Source organism: Zingiber officinale, chromosome 1B (genome assembly GCF_018446385.1).
Source record: "Zingiber officinale cultivar Zhangliang chromosome 1B, Zo_v1.1, whole genome shotgun sequence".
NCBI lineage: Eukaryota > Viridiplantae > Streptophyta > Magnoliopsida > Zingiberales > Zingiberaceae > Zingiber > Zingiber officinale.
In genome coordinates this window covers 25381341-25407708 of record NC_055986.1, presented here as the reverse complement: position 1 = coordinate 25407708, position 26368 = coordinate 25381341, and the positions used below count along the sequence as shown (strand labels likewise).

Below are 26368 nucleotides of genomic sequence, written 5' to 3'. Positions count from 1 at the left end.
AGCCATATCTTCCTAGACATGCGATGCCCAAGCTTCCCCAACGTACTATCATCCAAAAACTTCGCCAGTACTGTGTTTTAAGTTAAATCTGACCCTTTTAATCTATCCTTACTTACCCTATCGGGTAATTTACTCTTGTTTACCCATTTCGGGTAGATTAAGTTCGGTTACCCAGTCAGGTAAATAGGTTTCGGAGTTGCCAGCTATTCTGGACCCTCCTTCTATTTTGAATTAATTTTGAATAATTGATTTTGAATTTTGAATTTTGAATTTTGAATTTTGAGTTTTAATAATTAATTTCGAATTTTGAATTTTAAAAATTAATTTCGAATTTGAATTTTTGAATTTTAGTAACTAATTTTGAATTTTAGTAATTAATTTCGAATTTTGAATTTTAATAATTAATAATTTTCGAATTTTGAATTTTAATAATTAATAATAAATTTCGAATTTTAAATTTTAATTTTAATAACTAATTTCGAATTTTGAATTTTGAATTTAATTTTGAATTTTTAATTTAATTTTTAATTTTGAATTTAATTTTGAATTTTATTTTGAATATTAATTTGAATTATGTTCTTAATATTGTTTTTCTATTAGCTCCCCCTGGATCATAGCCTCGATATGGTCTATCAAGGTAATAGACTTGATCCTTGGGGACCCAATAGTGACCATTTCTAACTTGATTAACCAAGTTGGATTTTGGCACTCATGCTTGGACAATTTTTCTATTATTTCTATTAACTAGCGATAAATATGATTTGTATTTTGTTTTAGTTTTAAATCCAAGTCCAGTTCTGTTGTAAACAGCTCGCTGTTTTCCAAGAATCAGATCCAGATTCTTGGAGCCCAAGGTGAACCGTTCCAACGTGTCCTTGAGTTCTTTAATTTGAGCTTTCAAATTGGAATTCTCTTCCTCAAGTTGTTGGACTTGAGTCGAACTTCCAGTTTGAACTGACTCAGTTAAAGAGCTCGAGTCAGTCGCTTCCTTAAGGGTTGTTACCTCCTTTTGGAGCGACTTAACCCGGACGTTGGATTTAGCCAACTTTTTTACTAAGTAAGGTAATAATTCATCCAAGTTATCTAATTGAAATTCTGCGAGTAGTGAACTTACAGTGGGTTTTGGTCCTTCGGAAATGAATGCGGATTCGTGGCTTCGATCAGACTCAGTCTCGGATTCGCTCTCGGTTTCTGACTCATACTCGGACTCAGTTTCCGCCACGGTTGCTTGTACTGGTAGAGCGAGGAAGCTCGTCGGTTCTTCTTCGTCGGACCCGGATTCATCTGATGACTCGGACCATGTTGCCTTCAGTGCTTTCTTCATCTTGCTTGTTCCTGCAAATAACGCAACACCTTCCTCGGCCGGAATAGTATTAGTCTGCTCAAATAATTTATTTATTAAAACATGCTTACCTATTTTCGTATCAAGAATACCTTCGTGTAGCTCAATCAGATTCTCCCACAGCTCCTTAGCGCTTGAAAATGGGCCGGCGCGATTCAGCTCCTTATTCGTTAAACCACACTGAAGTGTATACGTTGCTTTTGCGTTTGCTTCTACCTTTTTGATAAGGTTTGCGTCCCAGTTCTCGTACGGTAGTGGCTTGCCGGCGCTGTCAGTTGGCAGTTGAAGCCCGGTTTTGACGATCATCCAGACTTCAAAGTGAGTCTGGAGATACGCCTCCATCCGACCCTTCCAATCTCCGAAATCATCTCCGGAGAAGAGCGGTGGGCGAGCAGTGTTGTAGCCTTCTTGATGGGCCATTTAAGAAAGACAATCTCGCAAAATAAACACAATAAAACTTGTTCCAAGACTTGGTCTTGGATTAGTAGTGCGGGAGAGAAATAAAGATAGTAATTCAGGAATTTCGAAAAAAAAAAATATTATTAAAATATTATTAAAAAAAATATTACCACAAATTTTTAAAAACGCAATATTTTGTTAATTCCAACCAATGATGAAAAGATGAAAATTAATTTTTCAAAAACAGTTTTAGAGGGAAAAAACGAAAGGCGTAAGGTTTTATTTTTAACCTATACAAACGACAAAGCCACGAAAAATGCTTGAATGGTGGTTGCACCAATTCAAAGCGACCCCGCTCTGATACCAATTGATATCTCCACAGTCGCATGATATTGTCCACTTTGGGCCTAAGCCCTCATGGTTTTGTTCTTGGGCTCTACCCAAGAGGCCTCATGTCAATGGAGATATCTTTTCTCTTATAAACCCATGATCTTTCCCATGTGTTTCCAATATGGGACTATGTTTGCAACCTTGCAAGCCCAACAGAGAACACATCTAGGAGCCTATCTTTTGGGTAAGACGGGATGTTATTCATGTGGGCAAGAAGGACACATGGCTAAAGAATGCCCTAATAAGCTCAAAGCACCTCAGCCACAGCCAATTCAATATGGAGACAAACCTCAGTTACATTATATGCCTGCAACTCTGGAAGGACCTCAGCTCAGTCAAGGAAGGTTGGAAGCCCCACAAGTTCCAGCCAGTGCCAGAGTATTCTCCCTCACTAAAGAGGAAGCTGCTAGTGCCTCCACGGTCGTAACAGGTCAAGTAGTTATTTTTCAGCATTTAGCTACTGCACTATTTGATACTGGGGTGACACATTCTTTTGTATTAGTACCCTTTGCCAAAGAATTACAGGTACCTACAGAAAGCATGAACTCCAAGTTCCTGACGACCCTACCTTCTGGGGAAGTCATGGAATCCAACCAGTGGCTTCGGGTTGTACCAGTCATAATTGCAGACCGAGAGCTATATGTTAATCTGGTAGTCCTCACCATGCAGGATTTCGATATCATTTTGGATATGGATTTCCTCAGCAAGTACAATGCTTCAGTGGACTGCCGCAGAAGGAAAGTGATCTTTAGTCTAGAGGGTGAACCAACCTTTGAATTCACAGGAGTGCCAAGGAGGAGGACCCAGAAGCTTCTCTCTTCTCTGACAGCTCACCAGATGTTAGCTAAAGGGTGTGCTGGTTTTCTTGCATTCATAGTGAGTACAGAAGAACAAGAAAGACCCAAGTAGGAGGAAGTTCAGATAGTCTGTGAGTATCCAGAGGTACTTCCAGAAGAGCTACCTGGACTACCTCCCAACAGAGAAGTGGAGTTTGAAATTGAATTGGTTCCTGGTACCGGTCCAATTTCAAAAGCTCCATACCGCATGTCTCCAGTAGAGCTGAAAGAGTTACAAGAACAACTTCAGGAGCTGCTTGACAAAGGCTTCATCCGCCCTAGTCATTCACCATGGGGAACTCCTGTGTTGTTTGTCAAGAAGAAGGATGGATCTATGCGGATGTGCATAGATTATAGGGCTCTAAATCAAGTGACAATCAAGAACAAGTACCCACTGCCCAGAATCGACGACTTATTTGATCAATTGAAAGGGGCAACAGTGTTCTCCAAGATAGACCTGCACTCTAGGTACCATCAGTTGAAAGTGAAGGAAAGTGATATACCCAGAACAGCTTTCAGGACCAGATACGGACACTATGAGTTCGTAGTCATGCCTTTTGGTGTGACTAATGCACCTACAGTCTTCATGGACTTGATGAACAGAGTGTTCAGAGAATACCTTGATAAATTTGTCATCGTGTTCATCGACGACATTCTAGTCTATTCCAGAACCCCAGAGGAGCATGACACGCACTTAAGAATAGTCCTGCAGACCCTACAGCAGAAACAGCTTTATGCCAAATTCTCGAAGTGCGAGTTCTGGTTAAATCAGGTGGTGTTTCTAGGTCACATTATTTCTAAAGAAGGCATCCAAGTGGATACTGCCAAGATAGAGGCAGTCAATAATTGGCATAGGCCCAAGAACGTTAGAGAGATCAGAAGTTTCCTTGGTCTAGCTGGGTATTACAGAAAATTTGTGGAGGACTTTTCCCGGATAGCCTCTCCACTAACAACCCTAACGAGGAAGGACAAGAAGTTTGAATGGTCAGATAAATGTGAGCAGAGTTTCCAAGAGCTAAAGAAGAGACTGACCAGTGCTCCCATCCTGATAGTTCCAGAAAGTGACAAGAGTTTTGACATCTACAGTGATGCTTCCAAGATGGGCCTAGGAGCTGTACTCATGCAAGAAGGAAAAGTTATAGCTTATGCTTCCAGACAACTCAAAGACTATGAGAAGAACTACCCCACTCATGATCTTGAGCTGGCAGCTGTGGTCTTTGCACTGAAACTCTGGCGACACTACTTGTATGGAGTCCAGTGCAGAATTTTCACAGACCATCAGAGTTTAAATTATTTCTTCACCCAGAAAGACTTAAACATGAGACAGCGCAGGTGGCTGGAGTTGGTCAAAGACTATGACTGTGAAATCCTCTACCACCCAGGCAAAGCTAACAAAGTAGCAGATGTACTAAGCAGAAAATCCAGTGCATCCCTGATGTCTTTGTCATCATTAGCCCTGCCACTGTAGAAGGAGTTGTCAGATTTTAGAATGGAAATTATTTATGGGCAACTCTCTACATTGACCTTAGAGTCAACCCTGCTTGAGGATATACAGAGAAAGCAAAGTGAAGATACAGATATCCAAAAGATCAAGCAAGGGGTACAAAAAGGGGAAAATTCGGAGTTTCGAGTATCAGACAGTGGAATTCTTTATCAGGGGAGCTGCCTTTGTGTCCCCAATGATGAAGAACTGAAAAAGAAAATTTTAGAAGAAGCTCATAGTACACCTTACTCCATGCATTCTGGTTCCACCAAGATGTATCAGGATGTGAAACAGAGGTTCTGGTGGTCTGGACTCAAAAGAGATATTGCTAAATATGTCAGTACCTGCCTGACATGCCAGAGAGTCAAAGCAGAGCACCAGAGACCAGGAGGAGCCCTGCAACCCCTTCCAATACCAGAGTGGAAGTGGGAAGACATATCCATAGACTTTATAACAGGTCTTCCAAGAACCACGAATGAATATGATGCGATATGGGTAATAGTGGACCGATTGACCAAGTCTGCTCATTTTCTAGCCATTAAAGTGTCCCATTCTATAGAGTAGTTGGCACAATTGTATGTTAAGGAAGTGATCAGACTTCATGGAGTTCCAAAATCTATTGTGTCTGATAGAGATGGGCGCTTCATCTCTCATTTTTGGGAGTGTGTTCAGAATGCACTAGACACCAAACTCAAGTTCAGCACAGCCTTCCATCCTCAGACTGATGGACAGACAGAGCGAGTAAATCAGATTTTAGAAGATATGCTCAGAGCCTGTGCACTAGATTTCAATGGAAGTTGGTGCAAGTATCTATGCTTAGCTGAGTTTGCCTACAACAATAGCTATCAGGCCACCATCAAGATGGCACCTTATGAGGCGTTGTATGGTAGGAAGTGCAGATCACTCATTTGCTGGAAAGAAGCAGGTGAAAGAAAAGAAATGGAAGTAGAGCTGGGCATCCAGACAGAGTTGATAGATGAGACCACTCAGGCTATCCAGAAGATCAGACAGAGGATTGAGACTGCCCAGAGTAGACAGAAAAGTTATGCTGACACACGTCGTAGGCCACTTGAGTTCCAAGTAGGGGATTCAGTTTTTCTCAAGGTCGCTCCTATGAAGGGAGTGATGAGATTTGGCAGGAAGGGCAAGCTAAGTCCCCGCTACGTAGGACCCTACCTGATCACAGAAAGGATTGGGAAAGTAGCTTACAAGCTGGATTTACCTCAAGACATGTCAATAATACACAATGTATTTCATGTCTCAATGCTAAAGAAGTGCATCCACGACCCTAGCCAAGTGATTCAGCCTCAGTCGGTGCAGATCCAGGAGGATCTTAGCTATGAGAGCAGACCTACACAGATAGTGGACAGAGCAGTCAAGAGACTAAGAAACAAAGAGGTGCCACTAGTGAAGGTCATCTGGCAGAATCAGAAGCATGAGGAAGTCATTTGGGAGCGTGAGGACAATATGAGACAGAAATATCCAGAATTATTCTAAGTTTGAGGACGAACTTTTTATAAGGTATGGGGGATTGTAACGACCCAAAATTTTCTTGTCTTAAGTTCTAAAAGTCCTTATTAATACTTATAAATGCTTTAGAAATATTCTAGAGATTTTTAGAAATTTTTAGAGTATTTTTATGTAATTTTTGGAGGTCGTTTGGTATTTTTACCAAAAGGAAGAAGTTTCAAAAATAAAGAGGTTCGGCCGAGGTTCGAACCCGCGACCTCCGACCCGACACGAACCAAGTCTTAAGCGAATCCGGCTGACCAAGTGCCCAAGCGGGCGGTGCTGTTTAGAAAAGATAGCGAAATATATTTAAGTGGTAGATAGTTAACAGAATATTGGAGTTATAAAGGGAGAACTTAGGTTTTACCGTGACCAAAAAAAAAAAAAACCTTTCCTCTCCTTTCTCTCTCGCGGCGCGTCAGCGTTTCTCGTCTCGGGCGAAAACGCAGCAGGAAGAAAGGGTTTCTCCGGCGGCCGACCAAAGGGGATTTTTTTTCCGCGAGCTCTTCTCGGATCCGAGCTCCTCTCGTCAAGAAGGAACGGTAGGCACGAGGAAGAGTTGAGATTTGCAAGTCTCCGAAACCTTAGAAGCATTAGAAGTTCCTTTCCGGTTGTGAGTTCAAGAACACCTCAGTAAGTGCTTCTCACCTGTAGTAAGGGTAGTTTCGAACTTCGATTTTTCCTTCTTTGTTCTCGGAACATGTTGTACGGGATTGAGTTTTTGAATGTAAACTTTAAGTGAGATCTTTCCACAGTAGCACTGGACTTAGGCTGTACATACTAGTAGGTTGAGATTCCTTCTTGCCACAGATCTTGTTTCCATGGAGAGGCTCGGTTTGCATTCCTGTACAGATGTATTAGATTGAACTCTTTTTGGAAACAAGTTAGTTGGTGGCATTGCTAGAGTTATGAGCACAGTGTAGTAGTACTAGAATTTTCTCTATGAACATGTTTATGCTTGATGGAATCTTGTGATAGATTAGTAAATGTTGAAATTTAGTGTACAGATATATGTATGCAGGAATGTATTGTGAACAATTTTGCATGTGCTGGAATTTTAGTATTAGTTTTATTTTAGAGCATGCAATTACAGAATTTATGCTACTTTCATGAACCTGAACAGCTTCTCATTTTGTGCATGTAGTCCTAGATTTTTCTGTGTCATTTAATAAGCATGAATAGCCATGAATTTTGGTGGAGTGTTTATGTGTTCCATTAAACCCTTTTTGAGGATTATGAGTAGCTATAAGTAAGAAAAGACCAAGGTCTTGATAGGATTCCTAAATTTTAAGAATTGGAATCAGCAGCACACCAAGTGCTCAAAGAAATGCCAAGACATTTTATTATAAGAATATTAAAGATAACAAGTATTTTATTTTTAAAAGGCTAGTACCCGACTTCCAAGGTTGTCGTTAAACAAATCCAGGTGACCAATTCCAAGGTCTTGCCCCTGGTAAGACCAAGGTCTTTACCCTCTTAGGACTGGTGACTAGCTACCACAGTCTCTATTAGGGAGCGCGCATTGGTACTAAGCCTGGGCCCAAGAGAAGCTTTATTATTATTTTGAAGTATTAAACTGTATGTATTTGAACTAGCAAAGCAAGTGTCATAAAAGTTTAATTCAGCAAGTTAGCTTCTTTATTTTCAAGTTCAGCAAGTTAGAATTGATGGTTTCTTTTAGCTCTGCAAACCTTAGTTTGATTGCTACTTTCATGAAGCATTGCAGATATTAATTTTTATTTAGCAGATTTCTAGATTTCTTTGCTATTAGAATTACATGAGTAGATTTTCTAGTTTCCATTTGCTATTATTAAGCACGTGCAGCTTTTATTTGCCATGAGTTGAGCATGACCAATTTTCTTTACTATTAGATATACATGAGCAGATTCTTTAGTTTTCATTTGCTATTGATTCGAGCATGAGCAGTATTGATTCTTATTTCTAGTTCCTCGCTATTAGTTGAGCATGAGTAATTTTCCTTGCTATTGAATATGCATGAGCAGATTTATTTCCTAGTTTTGTTTGTTATGAGTTGAGCATGACTAGTTTCCTTCGCCACTAGATATGCATGGGTATACTTTCTAGTTTTCCTTTGCTATTAGATTAACATGAGCAGCTATATATGTTTTCTTTTAAAGCATTCAGTTTCTAGTTTCTTCTTGTATACATGCATATCCGAGTTTTGTGAGTTAGATAGCGCTTACTAAGCAATTTTGCTTATAGATGCATTTTCCTCTTACTGCAAATAAAGGAAAGGAAAAGTTGTAGCAAAAGAATGAGACAAGGAGGTGTTCAATGATGTGTGATGCCAGGACTATGGGAGAGACTTGGGGCATTATTAAGTTTCCATGTTTTAGTGGTTAAGAAACATTTGAGATTTTACTTTATGTTCCATGACATTTGAGATTATTCTTGTCATAGATCGCATGTTAAGATGAGTTCTGTTTAGTAAGTAGATACTTTTGTGTTTGCATTGAGATATAGTTTCATATGTTTCTGCTATTATGAGTTATATGTGCATGTTCTGAATTTTGAAGTATTGTATTATATTTTAGTCTTGCCGAACAGCATATACTTTGCCGAAATTTTAAGTTTTTTGGAAAAATTTAAGTACAGTTTGTTACACTAGTAAGTAAGAGTTTATAGTAGTTATGTAACGGACACCTTTAGAGACTAGTGAGAAGGGTGGTCGTTACATATACTACATACATTTGGTGAGAATGTTGGGAGTTGTTTTACTCACTTACTATTAAGAACTCCTCCTGTTCTAAACCAAGAGCGTCTAGAAATAGCTATCGCCCATATTGGAAATCACTTCGTACAAGTTTTCTCACACCCTCATTACCCTGTAACACCCATTTCAATGTGGTGGTGGCAACATTCATCGAAAGAAGCTAAAGGATGAGTCACTTGTTGGATCGTGAATTCGATAGAGGAGGAGGAGGAGGAACACGAACGTTTTTACTTGGTTAGGAGCCTTGGTCGACTCCTACTCCAAGGCTCACACTCGTTGAGAGTTTTCGTTGGGCAATCCACTAGCAATTCAAATAATTATTTTACAATTAAAAGTACAGTTGCTTTTAAAAAAAATACTGACAATCAGAAAGAAATAAGAACGAGGCGCGTTGTCGGAGGAGCATTCGCAGCGTCGCAGGAGCGTAGCACGGCAGAACAAACGTTGGAAGATCTTGATGTTCGTTGTTCGTTGTTCTTTGCTCCATGCCTCACCCTCCTTATATAGGAGGCTCGGGGCGCCCTGATCCCTTCTGGGCGCCCGAAGTGTGACGTAGCTTGTCCCCACATGAAGCTCCATGTGGCGACGCGGCTGGGTTCCCTTCCCCGGAACGCGCCCTCACAGACACTCCCCTCTAGTGACTTACCTTAACTTACCTGCTAGACGTCCGGTCAGCCCTTCGACCCGTCTGGACTTCGTGTCAGTTATCCGGTCGACCCTTTGACCTAGCTGGACTTCGTGTCAAACGTCTGGTCAGCCCGTCGACCCGTCTGGACTTCGTGCCAACTATCATGTCAGCCCATCGACCTAGCTGGACTTCGTGCCAGACGTCAGGTCAGCCCGTCGACTCGTCTGGGCTTCTCCTGTACACTTTGTAGAAGTGTTAGATCAATATGAAATTAACTTAATCTATTTTGTCATTCATCAAAACTTGAGTTAGATCATTTGTGCTAACCGCACCAACATCACTCACTATAGAGCACGTGTTCGTTTATGGTATGAAGTAATAGGTACACCATCAAATATGTCGGGAGCTGAATTTGAAGGCAATATTGATTAAAATTTCTATTTTTATATATTTTGTGTGTTTTTTGTGTGTATTATTACATATACTTTTTTTTTGAAAAAATTTATTTGTTTATAAATTTTAAATGTGTTTACTATTAATTGTTAGTATTTTTTTTTGTTAGTTTCATCTATATAAAAATTAGGATAAAAAATAAATAAAATATTAAAAATATATAATAAAAGAAAATTATTCAAAAAAAAAAAGAATAAAACTGATAAAAAAAAATTTGATAAAAAATTTTTAAAAAAAATGGTTAAAAAAATAAAACTAAAAAAACAAAAACAAAACGTGAATGAGGAAATAAAAAAAAGGTACATGCGTAAATAATATGATAGGACTGGGGAAGAAATTGTGTCTGAGTAGGAAAAGCAACTCCCGTTTTCTACTCCCATTACATTCTCCTTTTGTCAAATATATGCATAGAATTATTCCGTCGGCCCATCTTTCCTTATAAATTTCTACTCCCATTACAATTGAATTTATAATTTTAATGAAATGAGCAATATTTGTAAAATTATTATATTATTATTTTACCTCTCTGACTATTGCTTTCTTAACTTACATTTTCCATAATATAAAAGATTAAATCTAAGCAAAAAGTAGTTCCTAATTTCTTCTGAATTTTTAAGTAGGTAATCAAAAATCATGTGCCCTAAAAGATAAAAGTTAAATCTCACAAGCCACTCAAAACTGTTTTCGATCTAGAATCATTGTTCCTTCTAATTCCAGACTAACAATAGGGTGCTTGAATTGGGATTTAGGTCCGTAATTGGTGATACATTGAGTGATGAATTCAAATTTTTGTACATTCGCTCATCCCTCTGAACTCAATCTCCACAAAGCAAGGCAGCAAAAGATGGATTTTGTAGTGGTATAGTTGAGTTGGTCTTTGGATATTAAATTATGAAATAAGAATATGAATTGAATTCTCATGGGAATAATCCAATAGAGAATAGAATGTTTCCAATTAAGAGAGGTTGTTTGGTCATCGTGATTAATTCCTTTTATCTGTGGGACCAACGGTGAGGAGAATTCGAGGTGAGAAGTCATCTTTTGTCACAAGATACTTGCTTTGCGTCCTTAGGGTTACGGTGCAGCAGTTAAATCCTTTAAGCGATTAATCATGCATCTAAGGTTCAAATCGCAATGTAAGGATTTTCCTTCAATGGGACGATAAACTTAAGAAAGTTGACTGCTTGGATCGATTTTTACGAGCACTTTTTAATTTACCCTGGTGGTCGATGAAAATTTTTTATGGGGCTGGACTCGTTGCATTCAAGATTAGTTAGTTCGAAGAATTGAATACTTGAATAAAAAAAAATAAACTTTGCTCTCGAAGGTTATATTGCAACGATTAGATCCTCTAAGTGGTTAAATAGACATCTAAAATTTGAATATAAAATATAGCACACTATAAAGATTTTTCTAATGTGGGACAATATGAGCTTCCGTGAGTGTTTTTTGAAATTTCTGTAAGATTAAATCGATTTATTTTTCTACTGTAGGACAATATGAGCTTCCGTGAGTATTTTGAAATTTCTGTAAGACTAAATCGATCATTTTTAGGATTAATCTATTGGAACAAAGTGGTATTTAGCAAAAAAAAAAAAAATAATAAATAAAATAAAGGGTTTGAAGCACTAATAACATGTATATAAAAAAAATCCCTCTCTCTTTAACTTTTTACACATGTATAAATTATCTCCTAACTTCTCCTCCCTTTAAATTACCCCATCCAACCTTTTACGCATGTCAAAATTTCTTTTTTCTTTAAATTACACATTCTCCAACTCTTGATATATGACACATGTCAAAAGGTTGGTTTCAGGATAATAGCTATACGAATTGGGTATGGCGAAGAAGGTTGGTTTCAAGTACGATTCAAGTTTATAAAAGAGAGATTCAACAAAATAAGGATTAATATGATTAACTTTATTCGGATCGAAATTTGGTAGTCAATCCATTATTCTCATTGAATTGGTTCGAATCGTGGGCATCAGAAATGCATTGGATGGACTCTATACCTTTGGCAAGTGTCATCGCATCAAGGTACAATTTTGTACTGCATATATTTGGTGAGAATATTGAGAGTTTTTTTTACTCACTTACCATTAAGAACTCCTCCAATTCTAAACCAAGAGCGCCAAGAAATAGCTATCGCTCATGTTGGCAATCACTTCGTACAAGTTTTCTTATACCCTCATTACCCTGTAACACTCATTCCAACGTGATGGTGGCAAGATTCATCGTACGAAGCTAAAGGATGAGTCACTCATTATAGGGCACATGTTCATTTATGATATGAAGTAATAGGTACACCACCAAATGTGTTGGGAGCAGAATTTGAAGGCAATATTGATTAAAATTTTTATTTTTATATATTTTTATTATTATATGTACTTTTCATTTGGAAAAAAATTATTTGTTCATAAACTATAAATGTTTACTATTAATTGTTAATATTTTTTGTTAGTTTCATCTATATAATTTATATTTTGATCTATATTTTTATATATTTTTATATATTTTTTAAAAATTTTATAAATAATAACTCTTAAAATTTAGGATAAAAAATAAATAAAAGATTACAAACATATAATAAAAAGAAAATTATTAAAAAAAATAAAATTGATAAAAAAATAAAAAATTGGTTAAAAAAATAAAACTAAAAAAACAAAAACAAAACGTGAATGAGGAAATTTAAAAAAAGTATAAGTGTAAATAATATGATAAGACTAGAAGAAATTGTATTAGAGATAGGAAAAGCAGCTCCTGTTTTCTACTCCCATTATATTATCCTTTTGTTATAAATTTCTACTCCCATTACAATTGAATTTATAATTTTAATGAAATGAGTAATATTTGTAAAATTGTTATATTATTATTTTACCTCTCAGACTATTGCTTTCTTAACTTACATCTCCCTTAATATAAAGGAGTAAATCTAAGCAAAAAGTAGTTCCTAATTTCTTCTGAATTTTTTAAGTAGGTAATCAAAAATCATGTGCCCTAAGAGATAAAAGTTAAATCTCACAAGCCACTCCAAACTGTTTTCGATTTAGAATCATTGTTCCTTCTAATTCCAAACTAACAATAGGATGTTTGAATTGGGATTTAGGTTCGTAATTGGTGATAGATTGACTGATGAATTCAATTTTTTTTTGTACATTCGCTCATCACTCTGAACCCAATCTCCACAAAGCAAGCCAGTAAAATATGAGTTTTGTAGTGGTGTAGTTGGGTTGATCTTTGGATGACAAATAATGAAATAAGAATATGGATTGAATTCTCATGGGAATAGTCCCATAGGGAATAGAATGTTTCCAATTAAGAGAGGTTGTTTGGTCATCATGATTAATTCCTTTCATCTGTGGGACCAACGGTGAGGAGCGTTCGAGGTGAGAAATCATCTTTTGTCACAAGATACTTGCTTTGCGTCCTTAGGATTACGGTGCAACGGTTAAATCCTTTAAGCGATTAATCATGCATCTAAGGTTCAAATCACAATGTAAGGATTTTCTTTCAATGGGACAATAAATTTAATAAAGTTAGCTATTTGGATCGATTTTTATAATATTTTCTGATTTACTTTAGTAGTCGATGAAAATTTTTCATGAGATTAGACTTGTAGCATTCAAGATTAATCAATTCGAAAAGTTAGATATTTGAATAAAAAAAAAACAAATTTTGCTATCTAAAGTTATAGTTCAACAATTAGATTCTCTAAATGGTTAAATAGACATGTAAGATTTGAATATAAAATATAACACACTACAAGGATTTTTTTATTATGGGACAAAATGAGTTTCAGTAGTATTTCTTGAAATTTCTATAAGACTAAATAGATTATTTTTAGAATTAATCTATTCGAAAAGCGGAATATTTAACAAAAACAATAAAAAATCTTTAAAAAAAATAAAAGGGTTGAAGCACTAATAACATGTATAAAAAAAATTCTAAAACTTTGATTGTTGAGTAAGTCTATAACAATGTAGAACGGCTGAGTGAGAAGTCACTTGTACAATATAGAACAAGTTCAGAGAGTTTTTCGAATATGAATTTGAATTTAAAATTTTTTTAAATCCCCACAATTAAACGGAATAATGAAAGCATAAACAGCACGAATACACAGTTTTGACAAACAACCATTGATGAGGCAAACAAAACGTTCGAATGAGCCCATTAATTTCATTAAGACCGTACGACAACACACACAAAATTTGTTATTCTCTGCTAGTATTTACAAACCAACAAAAACACGGTCACGTCTCCAGCACTACAATATTTTCAAACTTTCCCCGCTCTCTGTTTGCTTCTCCTACTGCACTCTGAGGCAGCCAGAAAACAAAAAAGGTATCGGTAGCCCTGCCGCTATGACAGTAGGGGGAGCAGAGAGGTGGGTCTCAATAGGTCCAATCCCGAGGCAGGCCATGCTCTATGGGATGTGGGAGTGGCTTATGTTTCACTCGCTCCTTCTCTGGTCCATTGCTCGAAGCCTCTTTCTCGCTTTGTTCTCTGCAACCTGTCACATCTTGAGAAATAGTGCTTGGGTCATTAACATAGAATCTCCAGTACTACGACCGATATCCTCCAGAGCCAATAAAAAAATTCATAAAGGGGCGTACATTTGAATTCCGTGAGTAAAATTCGAAGAAGAAGCTCGGTAAAAAAAATTGAAACTTTACAAATTTACCGTGTTTATTCGAAAGTTAAAGCGATAAGGGTTTTTTCTTCTTCTTTTACTACCTCGGGCTGCGTTAACCTTCTCTATTTTGACCCGTGGAATGAACACGCCTGTGCCGGCGTTCTCCCTCGCCGGACCGGGTGTTGGAATGGAAGCGAACTGGCCGCGGATTGAGGGGGCCGGGCGATGCATGATCCCCGTTTTACTAGCTCCGAATGGCCTCTTCCGTAGGTCTATATCTTCACAGAAAGCCGAACAATGGCTTTGCAACGGAGGAGGAAAGCGATCGGAACCCACCCGCATCTGAACCGATCTCAGGCTAGGGGTTAATGAGGCGCACCCGCCTCCGACGCCGGCGGCCATGAAACTGTCTCGAACTGCGCCGGATCTGACCGCATTGTTCACCGATCGGGCCGGCGGGACGCCGAACACCTGCCAGGCAAAGTTTTAGGTAAGCGACGAGGAACCAAAGTGAGGAATAGAAGGGAAAGGAAGCGAACAAAATAGTGCGGTGACGGCGGAAAGACGGGCGAAGTTGAGACGTCGTGCCGGTGGAAGGGACCGAGAGATGCGAGCTCGCGTGCGAGGGCTTGCAAGTAGGCTAAGCGTGGGAGGCACTCGCGGCCGTCGGAAGAAGCGGGGAAGGGCAGGGGAGAGGGGCGGCTGCGGACTCCGACGTCGTTGAGGATGTTGGCCGGAAGCCAGCGCTCGCCGTCTTCCAACTCGGGCGAGAACTCTGCCATTGGAAGCGACGGAGCGAGTGAGGGAACGAGGCGGAGCCCGGTAGATAAAGAAACTAAACGAGGAGGAGGATCGCGATTAAGTAGGCGAATCGCTACCGCAGGGTTCGGGGCAAATCGTACGTGGACGGCCAGCGTGAAGCGATCAAGTGCGATTGTCGGCTCAGGACAGCGGCGTGGATGGAGGACGGCGAGGGTGAGGGGTGCGTGGGGGTGGCACGTGGCCCAGGTTGGAACAATGGCCGCCGGATTCGAAGGGGGTAGCGGGGGAACGCGTGAACTGAGTGAGGTGAGCGAGGAGTGGAGTCCTTGCCTCATTCGGTCGCGCCTACGGCGGAAAAAGTCACGTGACGAAGTGGGGCCTTCGAGTTGGGCCCTATGACTTCCTGGACCTGAAGAGCCATGGTTGCGGGACCCTCCCCCCGGTGCTTCCTGAGCCGAGGTCCTCTGCCAACGGCGACCGATTAATTTCGAAATCAAGAATTTCCTCAAGTGAAAATATAAATATTTTCGAAGTATTAAAACATATTAATCATAAAAAACTGGAATCAAAATTTGTTTTTTTTTAAAACTAATATTTTACATTATTTTTTAAAACAAATGATATTCGGGATAAAAATATTAAAAGAGAAAGATATAATATATGTGAGAGTTTTAAATTTTTAAAATTATTTTTAAAAAATAATAGAGAGATTGCAGTTCAGATCCTCTGTTCTCAAATTTTTCTGTCCCCGTATCTTCTGTCAATCGGATGGATCAGATTATATTTCACGGTATCATAGCGTCTTTAAGATGTGTGCAGTATCCTCGTGATGTGCAAGATATCCTTGAGATGTAATTTGGTCCGTCCGATCGATAAGGAGACACAGGGACAGAGAAATTTAGAGACAGAGGATCTAAACTTGAGAGATTGAGAAGTATCTTATCTAAAATATAAGCGAGATGATTATTATAAAAAAATATAAAAAATATTATATGTGCTCATAAAATATCTTTAAATTTTTTTAAAAAAAATTATAAAATTATAATTAAACCTATTATATTATATAAAATTAAATGTTAAATTATAACTAAATAGAGAATTACAGAAACGTTAAGATGGTTTGAAAACATAGAAAATAAAAAATGAAAATATTATGTTGAAAAAAAATTCTGACAAGCATCTTTAAAATGGAACGGATACTATGTTTCCAAAGATTAAAAAAAAAATTTAATTAACAACTAATAAAATAAAATAAAATTTATTTAAGTATAAATAAAAATATAATATAAAATAAAAATTCAATAGCATAAAAGATTATAGCATATCCTACCTAATGAAATAAAACATGATTATTATTATTGTAATATTTTTACTAAACAAAAGCACTTAGTGGCTCGTTATAATGAGCTTAAAACCAATATTATTTATTTTTTTTGGGAGCACTAAAACTACTTATAATAAAATATAGACATTTGTTATGAACTGGTCGTGTTGCCCGTGCATTTAATAGGCGATTTGCTTGTCAACACCTAATGGCTTGCTTGTGAACATAAAAACATTATATTAAACCTTTTTCTCCCCCGCTCACCAGTTCAAACAATGGACGGCATATCCATCAAAAGTTAAGCGACTGAGTTTGGAAAGAAAGATGAAAAGCAAGGGCCGTGTAAAGCCAAACAGGGAGTAACTTTGTTTAGGAAATCCAAAAGGAAGCTGCGGTTCCAAATCTTCATCCCCAAAGGTAGAATACTGTCTACTTCATTATCCAAAATTGGGCTTCAAAGAAGATTGGCTCCTACCAAAAGCCATTTTTCCAAAGTCCAGCATTTGCCAATTTACTACTGATGATGAATCCACTGCAGAAGGGACCTCAAAACAAGACGCAGCCCTCCGGTGACGTCCACAAATCATCCTCAGCCTCTCCGCTTCATTCTTCAGAGATTGATGTTGAGCTGTAAACATTTGGAAGGCTATGAATCAGACAAGGGAATTGTAAAGAAGATAACTGGTAAGGTTCCTCCTTGTCCATTTTTTGAAGGGCAAAAGTTGAGTTCAGTAGCTAATTACCTCGCAATATAGTGGATTATAATGAATGAAACTTCATTAGTATATACCAAAGACACAAACCCTAATTAGATTTTTCTTCTTATATGCAAGAAAGACGTAGTTATTCGCATACCCTCCTTCACAAGTTTCTCTTGCCGAAGACCGGCAATATGCTGCCTCAGATTCTTGTTTTCCATAGACAAAGCAAGACGGTACTGAAACAGAGAAGCAACTCTAGATGCCAAATCCGCTCCCAGTGTCTACAGAAATTTTATCATAGTCAAATATAGTGTGCAGATTCCATCAAGGGAGTATATTATCACACTAATGTGATCACCTGAAGCAAATCGACATCCCTCTCTAGTTCGGCAATATATTGAAGTTTACGCACCCTAGATCGTTGACCTGAGCGCCTGCATAAACAGCCAGACGAGACGACATAAAATTTAGGGAAAAGATGATGGAGGGCACAAGGATAATAGATATAAAGCAATCGAACAATAAAGCAATGCTTCAAAGTCAGTAATTGCGAAAGGTGTAGTACAATTAATACACTAGATATAGGCTTAGTGCTAGATTTAATTTCACTTTGGATTTGGGATAGTAACATAGCTTTATTATCATTCTGAGCCTATCATTGTCGTGCAGAAAATTCATCCAGATAAATAAGATTATTAATGAACTTGAATGGCATTGCCTAAACAAGAGTGTGTGTATATATATGATATATATGTGTGTTATCCACATACTTCATACTCATCTAATTTTTTTTTTTTACTTAATACTATAATTCAACCCCTAAATCTTATTAAAACTTAAAAATAATAAACCAAAAAAAAAATTTATCGACCCGTCTCGGTGTGCAGGCTAACAACCTGCTCAGGCTATATATATATATACACTCCCTACTCTTCTAATTTTTTTTTTGCTTAATACTATAACTCAACCCCTAAACCCTAAAGGTAAAATCTTATTAGAGCTTAAAAATAATAAACCAAAAAAAAAAAATATCAACCCGTCTCGGTGTGCAGGCTAACAACTTGCTATATATATATATAGAAAACTAATATCCTGCGCGCTTGTTTAATGCGCGACTGTGCACGCTCGAGGCGCTTGGATTGAATCCAGGCGCCTGATAAAATATTTTTTTTCTTGTTTTTATGTACTCAAGCGCTCAGAACCTCAGTACACTAAATTTTTTTTTAGCTCCGGGGTTAAGCCAATTAGATTTTGTCTTTAGGGTTTAGGGGTTGGGTTACAGTGTTTAAGCTAAAAAAAATAAAACGAAAAAAAAATTTGGATACTCATGGTGTATAGTATATAGTATTTAGGGTACGTATTTAGGATTTGAGATTTTAGGATTTAGGGGTTGGGTTATATTGGGTTTAAGCCAATAAGATTTTCGCGCACGGGTGCGTGAAAGAAGTCACGCATAATATAAGTATTATATATATATATATATATATATATATGTACACAGTACACACACACACACGAGTTTGCTATGCTACGGACTAGCTGCCGCACAACCCTGCGGACCCCTAGATTTAATCTAGGCACCTTGGATTCAATCAGAATTTTTTTTTTTGTTTATTATTTATTTTTTGAGAGTATATTATATGTATTTAAGGTTCAAAATTTTAAGATTTAGGGGTCGGGTTATAATGGGTTTGAGTCAATAAAATTTTTCCTCCAGGATTCAGGCTTTCTTCTTAGGTTATAGTGTTCAAAATAAAAAATTTTAGATACTCATGGGGTATATTATATGTATTTAGGGTTTAAGATTTTAGGATTTAGGGGTTGGGTTATAATGAGTTTAAGCTAATAAGATTTTCCCTCTATGGTTCAGGCTTCCCTCTTGGTCATAGTTTTCAAGATTAAGAATTTTAAATGCTTATAGGATATAGTGTTTTTTTAAGGAAATGTTGATTTAAAAAAAAAATAATGAATCCAGGCATCTAGATCCACGCATGGGCGCGTGGCAAAGTGTACGTAGCATATCAGCGCTATATATATACACACACAGAGGATTGATATGCTGCTCGACTCCCGTGCCCGACTGAGTGTGTGAGGTGCTCAGAAGTGATCCAGACGCCCGGATGTCTATATATATATATATATATATATATATATATATATATATATAACCAAAAGAAAATCAGATTAGCTCTGTTAAGAACTTAGTATCTCTTTTCTGTTACCAACAATCTCAATGTCTATAAGGTTACTATCAGGATCAAAGACAAATAAGGCATAGAGATTGTACCTAGATGTGGATCAGTAGACTGAGAACTAGTTCATCACACTTCATCTGTAAACAATACAATTGCAGCCAGGGATTATAATATAAATCAATACCATATGATATGGGTAGTTTTTTGCTAGTCCACTCAAAAAGGCAGAGAGTGACGTTTTTGGGAAAGCCTAGCATTCTACCAAGATTGAAAACGAATAGGGCACCACTTGAATTACAAGTCTATCCAGCTCCATGCATCAAACAGTGAGTGGGAGATGTGATGTTTATGTTTGGGGGCAATAATTATTATAATCTACGAGTTAACAATTGGTTGATGTTTTGGAGAAGAATTTTCAAATACAAACAAAAAATTATCATCATAATTTTCAATCTCCTTTAATGACAAAGTTCATTTTTACAGTTTCTCATGCTGAAATCAAACTCCTACAAAGCAGTTTTTACAAAGATTTTGCAACTACGGCATAAACTAATCATTTGCAATCATCTCACTTACTGGAAAATTGAAACTTTAAAATTTAAGTTTAGAAAGAAACTTGAGTTGTGAAAGCAAAGACCTTTTTATTGTACTGCAATGAATTCATAATGATTGATTTTGGTACTCAAGGACATGAAGATTTAATTTTCTCATCACTGTATGGAATATTAGGAAATCAAAGCGACATCAAAAGATAAAAGCAATTACCTCTCACAGTGTTGTTCAAATTCTAAAGTGAGGCGTAGAAATAAGAATGCTAGAAATTTCAAGGTAAACCCAGTAAAAATAGTGATGTGGCATATAGCAAATATGCGAAATTTCTCAAACTGTGTACTTTAGATTTTATATTAGCCAAAGTGTGCACCATGCTTTTGTATCTTCCAAAGGGTACACTTCAATAAAATGTCATGACCAAAATATGATTTTCCCAAACCCCTCTCTTGAACCATGTGCACATTGAGCCGTCACCCGAACAACGTGGAAGAAGTCGAAGTGCAAACCCACTTCGTGTTTTGGCCAAAACACCTTGATTGCCAAAAGTAACTCAAAATTTTGAGCATCATTGCATAACTTCTCCTGATAGTGTTTATATTTATTTACTATGATTTTCAACCCTGTTTGACTATCAAAGTATTTGGACCAAAGCACCTTATGGTCCAAAAGGATTCAAAATCATGCAATATGGGTGACATTGCGTCTCTACTAGTTTGTGAATAGGGCAATATTCTAAAACCATGATTTTGAATGACATCAAGGTCTTTTGGCCAAAGCACCTTGATGGCCCAAAGGGGGCTTGAAACCATGCTATATGGGTACCATTGCATCCTTTCTAATGTTCCGAGAAGGTTTATGTTCTTTAACCATGATTTTGAGCCATGTTTCGTTATCAAGGTGTTTTGTCCAATCCGCCTTAATGACCTAAAAGAGCTTAAAATCATATCATATTGCTAGCATTGCATCTCTACTAGTATCCTAATAATATTTATGTTCTTTAACCATATTTGGAGCCTTCTTTAACCATGATTTTGAGACTTCTTTGACCAAGAAGGTGTTTCAACTATATCACTTTGATGGTACAAAAAAAGCTCAAAATCATGACATTATTGCATCCTTACTAGTCATCCAATAATATTTTTGTGCTCTCTAACTACTATTTTGAGCCCTCTTTAATATGATTTTGAGCCTTTTTGACTATCAAATTGATTTATCCAAAGCACCTTAATGCCCAGGACTCAAAATCATGCTATATGGACATCACTACTAGTCTCTCAAAAGTATTTATGTTCTTTAAGCATGATTCTAAGACTATTTAACTATGATTTTGAAGCCTTTTTGGCCATCAAAGATGTGCTTTGGCTATCTAAACTTGAGGGTCCAAAAGGGCTCAAACTCATGTCAAATTGTTACCATTGTATCCCTACTAATTTCCTAATAGTATTTATATTTCTTTAAGAATTATTTGGAGCCCTTTTGGCTATCAAGATATTTTGATGGCCCGAAAGGGTTTGAAATCAGGTCATATGGGCATCACTAATCCCTATTGGCTTATCTTCTTTAACCATGATTTTGAGCCATTTTTAACCATAATTTTGAACCCTTACTAAGGTCAATATTTAAAAATATACTAATGCTTTATATGCTAACCATGATTTTCAACATGTTTGACTTATATGCTTGTTTTCCAATGACAGTTGCAAATTTTATGCTTTTCATATATTATTACACATTTGTAATGGAGAAATATACTAATGTTTTATATTAAAATGAAATGCATGACTTATAAGATCATTGAGTATAAAGAAGACTTAGAAATATGGTTAAATAATATAAACACTGCACTAGCAGGGATGTAATGGTGCCCATATGACATGATTTCAAGCCCTTTTCATTATCAAGGTGTTTTGGATAAAACACTTTAATAATCAGTAAAGACTGAAAACCATGGTTAAAGAAGATAACCACATAGGAATTTAATGGTGCCATATTGCATGCTCTCAAGCCCTTTGGGGCTAACAAAGTGTTTTGGTTGAAACGCCTTGATGGTCAAAAGAGGCTCAAAGATACGGTTAAGAAACATATATGCTATCAAGAGACTAGTACGATGCAATGATGCCCATATGATATAATTTTGAGCCCTTTTAGACCATCTAAGTATTTTAGCCAAATCACCTGGATGACCAATACTTGCTCAAAATCATAGGTAAAAAGTTCTCAAATTGATAATTAAAGAACATAAATATTATCATAAAATTAGTAGAATGCAATGGTGCTTATATGGTATGATTTTGAGTTCTTTTGGACCACTAAGGTGTTTTGGCCAAGACACCTATTATAAATCATGGTTAAAGAGTCTCAAAATTATGGTTAAAGAACATAAAGACTATCAAAAGACTAATAGCACTATAATTGTCTCTATATAGCATATTTTCCAGCCTTCTGGGTCATTAAGGTGTTTTTCGCCACAACATCTTGACAGCCAAATTTGACTCGGAATTATACTTACAGAATATAAACACCATTTTAGGCCATCCAAAGTGCTTCAAAATTATGGTTAAAGAACATAAGTACTACATGAAGATAAATAGAAAAGTAATGATGCTTATATGCAATGATTCAAGCCCTTTTAGGTCATCAAAGTTTTGTCCAAGACACCTTGACAACCAAAGAAGGCTGAAAGTCTAAAGAACATAACCACTATCAAAAGACTAGTAGGGATGTATTAGTGCTTATAGCATGATTTTGAGCCTTATCGTGCCATCATGGTGTTTTGATGGTCGCTCAAACCACGTAATAGAAGTTGAACCATTCAACCTGTCAAGATGTTTTGGCCTTGACCAGTTCAACACTTTGGCCTCTTGTGCTCGGTTTGTGCAATGATCAGTTCAACATGCGTACGATTCAAGAGAGATGTTGGGCAGAAGGGTTTTGGTCATCGCACTTCAGTGAAGTGCATCCTTTGATAAAGTGAAGATATAAGTTAGGATGATAATATAAAAAGCAAACATAATAGAAGATGCCCATGAATAAATATGGGAATCAAATCCTATATTCCAATATTATACCCATATTATAGCATAACACAATAGATAAGCATGGGAAGAAATATGAAGTGCCCCCATAGTAGAAAATAAATTATGCAACTAATTACATTTACTGTAAGCCAAATATTATGCATGCATAAGCATGGATGAATCGTGGTACCTACAAAGTTTAAACAAAAAATAATTATAGTTACCTTCTTGTTATCTTCTCAGTCTCAGGATTTACTGGTGCCTGATCTTCTTTTCCATGTGGCTCGTTCAAAACAGATGTGCTTGGGAAATCCACATTCAAGTATTTTAGTGGGTTGCTGGGAGCATTTTCCAGCAGAGAGGCAATCATTGAGCTCTCTGAGTCAGTTAACTTACCCTTCTGCCTAGGGGAATTTGGTCCATAGACACAGTTTCCAGCCTCAAATCCACAATCAACTCCACAGGATCCCTCAGAGTCCAAGGACTCGAGGATGAAGCCATCAGACAGGGCATCTTCTTCAATGACTGGATATATGGAACCATGGAAACTTTTAGCTACATCCAAAAGTCTCACTGGATCACTTGATGATCTCCGCAGAGAGATCCCTCCTCTTCTACTAGCTTCTTGGTCAGTTAACAGGTCATCCAGCCATATTGGTTGCTCATCTAAGGATGATTCATAGGGAGGAAAAATGGGCTGTTGTGCACATAAGTTATCATCTTTCTGAGTGGTATGAGGTGTAGAGTCCAATGCTCGGCGAGGCACACTCCTACTCGAAAAGGGACATCGAGGGGGGAGGGGAACCGACCCAGACATGATGAAACAAATTGTTGTTATCTTTTTCCTTCTATTACATAAAAATTACCAGTGCAAATCGCTTTCTTCTGTCTGTCATGGAACCAAAACCACGAACATGGATATTACAAAGAAGGAAAATAACGTTGATAGAAAGGTTACAGAGAAATTTCTGCGTCAAGATGCATACATTTCAGAATCCGAGTATATGAATTGAACATGCAAAAGTAAATCCGAATGCATAATTCCTAGTGGATAATAAACTAAACTACAAATTGCTCCATGTAAAAAAAAATGTCTTTTGGTAAAATCTAAACATTCCATTTGCGATTTCGAAATACGAGCTACCTGCACGCTTTGGGTCAGCATTGCGGCTGTTTTCAAAATCCAAACTAAAACCCTAGCTATCTCCAATAAAATCTCCACAAAAAAAAAAAAAAAAAAACAAACAAACAAACAATGCTCATTCCTCCAAGGGCTAAAACCCTACCAAACAAATTGCTGCTTGACGGATATGGAATAAAAAAGCACAATGAAACAGTAACCTCAAATCTAACGGCATCCGATGACCAGCAGAAAACAGGGCAATGAAAAAAAAACGGAATGTCGAGAGGAAAAAAAGGTTACACGAGGTAGAAGATTCATTCAAGCCTTGTACCGATAACCCATCGGCATCAGATAGCTCAAACCGAGCGCTAAAAAGGAGGCGAAAAGGGGAGAGAAGGAAAAAGGCGAAGGTGGAGAGAATCGGGAGAGGAAGGGAGGAAGTTGTTTGTTGGTCTCCGTGGGACAAATACCTGGGCGTCCTACTGCGCAGGGATCGGGATTGGAAGAGCAGAAGCGGGAAGAGAGTCGCAATGGGAAGCAAAGATAGGCCCGAGAGGAGGCGGGAGAATGGTCGAGGTCACCGCCCGGAGGAGACGGCGGGCGAACTCCCCGAAGCAGCCAGACTGGAAGAGGCACCACAGGCCACAGCCAACAGGGCACACACTTGAACTTGATGGTGAGAATATACGTGACTTTATAAATCGCATAGTTTTAGTATTTTGTTTTTTTAAAAAATAAATATCTAAAAATGTTAATTACTTCTAATTTTTCCAAAGATACATTATTTAATCGGACAAATCTCATCTTTTTATAAGGTATTTATTGATTCAAAAAGTTTGCCTGCCCAATTCTCATATAGATTAAGCTCTCAAATTACTCTTTTAAGTATTAATGATCTTTACACATATATTGAATTTTTCATACGCAAAAAAAAAAAAAGATAGGATATATATATAATAATTGTACTTAAAACTATTCTAACATAATTACAATTAAAATTAAAATTAAAATTAAAATTAAAATTATTTTAATATTTATCAAAACTAAATAAATATTACAAATATTTAAATTTATCAAAATTAGCCAAATAGTATTTGAAATAAATTTAATCAAAGCTATAAAAATTATAATAATTTTGACTAAACTATTATAAGATAAAATAGTTTTGATTGAAATTATTATAATAATGTTATTAGAATGACTTAATTTTTTAAAATGTGAACGTCCCTATAATATTTTCTTAAAATAAAACGTATAATGCTCATGATAGCAAAGGATTTTGTTTACTGTGTTTTTATTGTTGCATTGTATAAATACTTTTGAGTTATATTAGGGACAGTAGATACAGATAAGGCCTGGAATAGAGTTACATAAAATATCAATTATGATAATTTATCAAATAAATATTATGCTGAGTAAATTTTTGATCCAGAGGTGAATAAATAGAAATGCATATGAATATGAGCGAAGTAGGGTTTGATTTGATTCTACAATGCTAAAATTTAAATGGATGGTGCATTGTTTATCCCGGTGGACATATATTTTCGAAAAAAAAGTATCACCCTCTAGTAATTTGAAGGTCGGCTATATGAGTGTAAATAAATTAAATTGAGTTGAATAATATAAAAATATTGATATTTGAATTGGAGCTTAAAAATATATATATAATATTCAAAACTCGAAAATACAAATAATTTTAGCTCTAACTCGAGTTCGAGTTAGATTTGAATGGTTCAAATCTTGATTTGAGTATATTTGAATTATAATTTGACATGATTTAAATTCAAATTTAGTTCGAATTATTCAGACCTTAATTTAAATATATTTAAGTTAAAATTTTGTAAAAATAATTAGAATTCAATTTGAGTTGACTCGCGAGCGACTCGTGAACAATTAAACAAAATATTATAGGTTCGAATTCAACTTGAAAAATTATTTAAACATCTGTGAATTCGACGAATTCGATAATTTCCAATACGAATTGAATTTTTTCAAACTAGTTCAGCAATCTTGCGAATTGTCTTGATTTGCTTGCACTCTTAGTCGGCTATAAGTTGATCTATGATTTACTTCCCTTAACATAACCTAGGACGAACTATAAGGGGCACCTTAGGTGAGCATAATTATCTTTTACAACAATGCTACAATTATGCCCTAAGGCTCCCTAGCGGACGCATGTCCTCATAGAAAAACCTCCTCCTACCCCCTAGTCATTTGATGATTGAGTATAAGTTAATTCCATGATTTACTTTCTTTCTTATAATTTAAGGATGAACTATGAGTGACG

General features: G+C 36.7%; 2 protein-coding genes across 6 annotated transcripts; both read right to left on the bottom strand.

Moving 5' to 3' along the window:
* Positions 1–13914: 13914 nt before the first annotated feature.
* LOC122047987 lies at positions 13915–15474 on the bottom strand. 4 transcript variants are annotated; one of them, XR_006130719.1, is made up of 4 exons: positions 15286–15474; positions 14947–15182; positions 14509–14878; positions 13915–14293 (listed from the first exon to the last, which is right to left on the bottom strand). XR_006130719.1 is itself a non-coding variant. In XM_042609666.1 (3 exons), the coding sequence occupies exons 1-3, from the start codon at positions 15187–15189 to the stop codon at positions 14166–14168; spliced, it is 732 nt and encodes a 243-aa protein (XP_042465600.1). In that variant the 5' UTR covers positions 15190–15256; the 3' UTR covers positions 13915–14165. The 4 variants fall into 4 exon arrangements, 2 of the variants coding, with proteins under 2 accessions (XP_042465600.1, XP_042465527.1); XR_006130720.1 differs by having other exon boundaries at positions 15310–15474; XM_042609666.1 differs by lacking the exon at positions 15286–15474 and having other exon boundaries at positions 13915–14284; positions 14947–15256.
* Positions 15475–16701: 1227 nt separating this feature from the next.
* LOC122053281 (basic leucine zipper 6-like) lies at positions 16702–24741 on the bottom strand. 2 transcript variants are annotated; one of them, XM_042615277.1, is made up of 5 exons: positions 24552–24741; positions 23183–23847; positions 17553–17628; positions 17349–17475; positions 16702–17121 (listed from the first exon to the last, which is right to left on the bottom strand). In XM_042615277.1, the coding sequence occupies exons 2-5, from the start codon at positions 23773–23775 to the stop codon at positions 16931–16933; spliced, it is 987 nt and encodes a 328-aa protein (XP_042471211.1). In that variant the 5' UTR covers positions 23776–23847; positions 24552–24741; the 3' UTR covers positions 16702–16930. The 2 variants fall into 2 exon arrangements, with proteins under 2 accessions (XP_042471211.1, XP_042471219.1); XM_042615285.1 differs by lacking the exon at positions 24552–24741 and having other exon boundaries at positions 23183–24533.
* Positions 24742–26368: the final 1627 nt, after the last annotated feature.

What these genes read in the sequence shown, in the direction of transcription:
- LOC122047987 (XM_042609593.1), bottom strand. Translation starts at nt 15,189, where the DNA reads ATGGCAGAGTTCTCGCCCGAGTTGGAAGACGGCGAGCGCTGGCTTCCG. An exon ending in CGCCGTCACCGCACTATTTT is followed by an intron (nt 14,879 to 14,946) that starts GTTCGCTTCCTT and finishes TTTGCCTGGCAG; the next exon opens with GTGTTCGGCGTCCCGCCGGC. An exon ending in GAAGGTTAACGCAGCCCGAG is followed by an intron (nt 14,294 to 14,508) that starts GTAGTAAAAGAA and finishes CTATTTCTCAAG; the next exon opens with ATGTGACAGGTTGCAGAGAA.
- LOC122053281 (XM_042615277.1), bottom strand. Translation starts at nt 23,775, where the DNA reads ATGTCTGGGTCGGTTCCCCTCCCCCCTCGATGTCCCTTTTCGAGTAGG. An exon ending in GGGATGTCGATTTGCTTCAG is followed by an intron (nt 17,476 to 17,552) that starts GTGATCACATTA and finishes AAATTTCTGTAG; the next exon opens with ACACTGGGAGCGGATTTGGC. An exon ending in AGAGAAACTTGTGAAGGAGG is followed by an intron (nt 17,122 to 17,348) that starts GTATGCGAATAA and finishes AAATGTTTACAG; the next exon opens with CTCAACATCAATCTCTGAAG.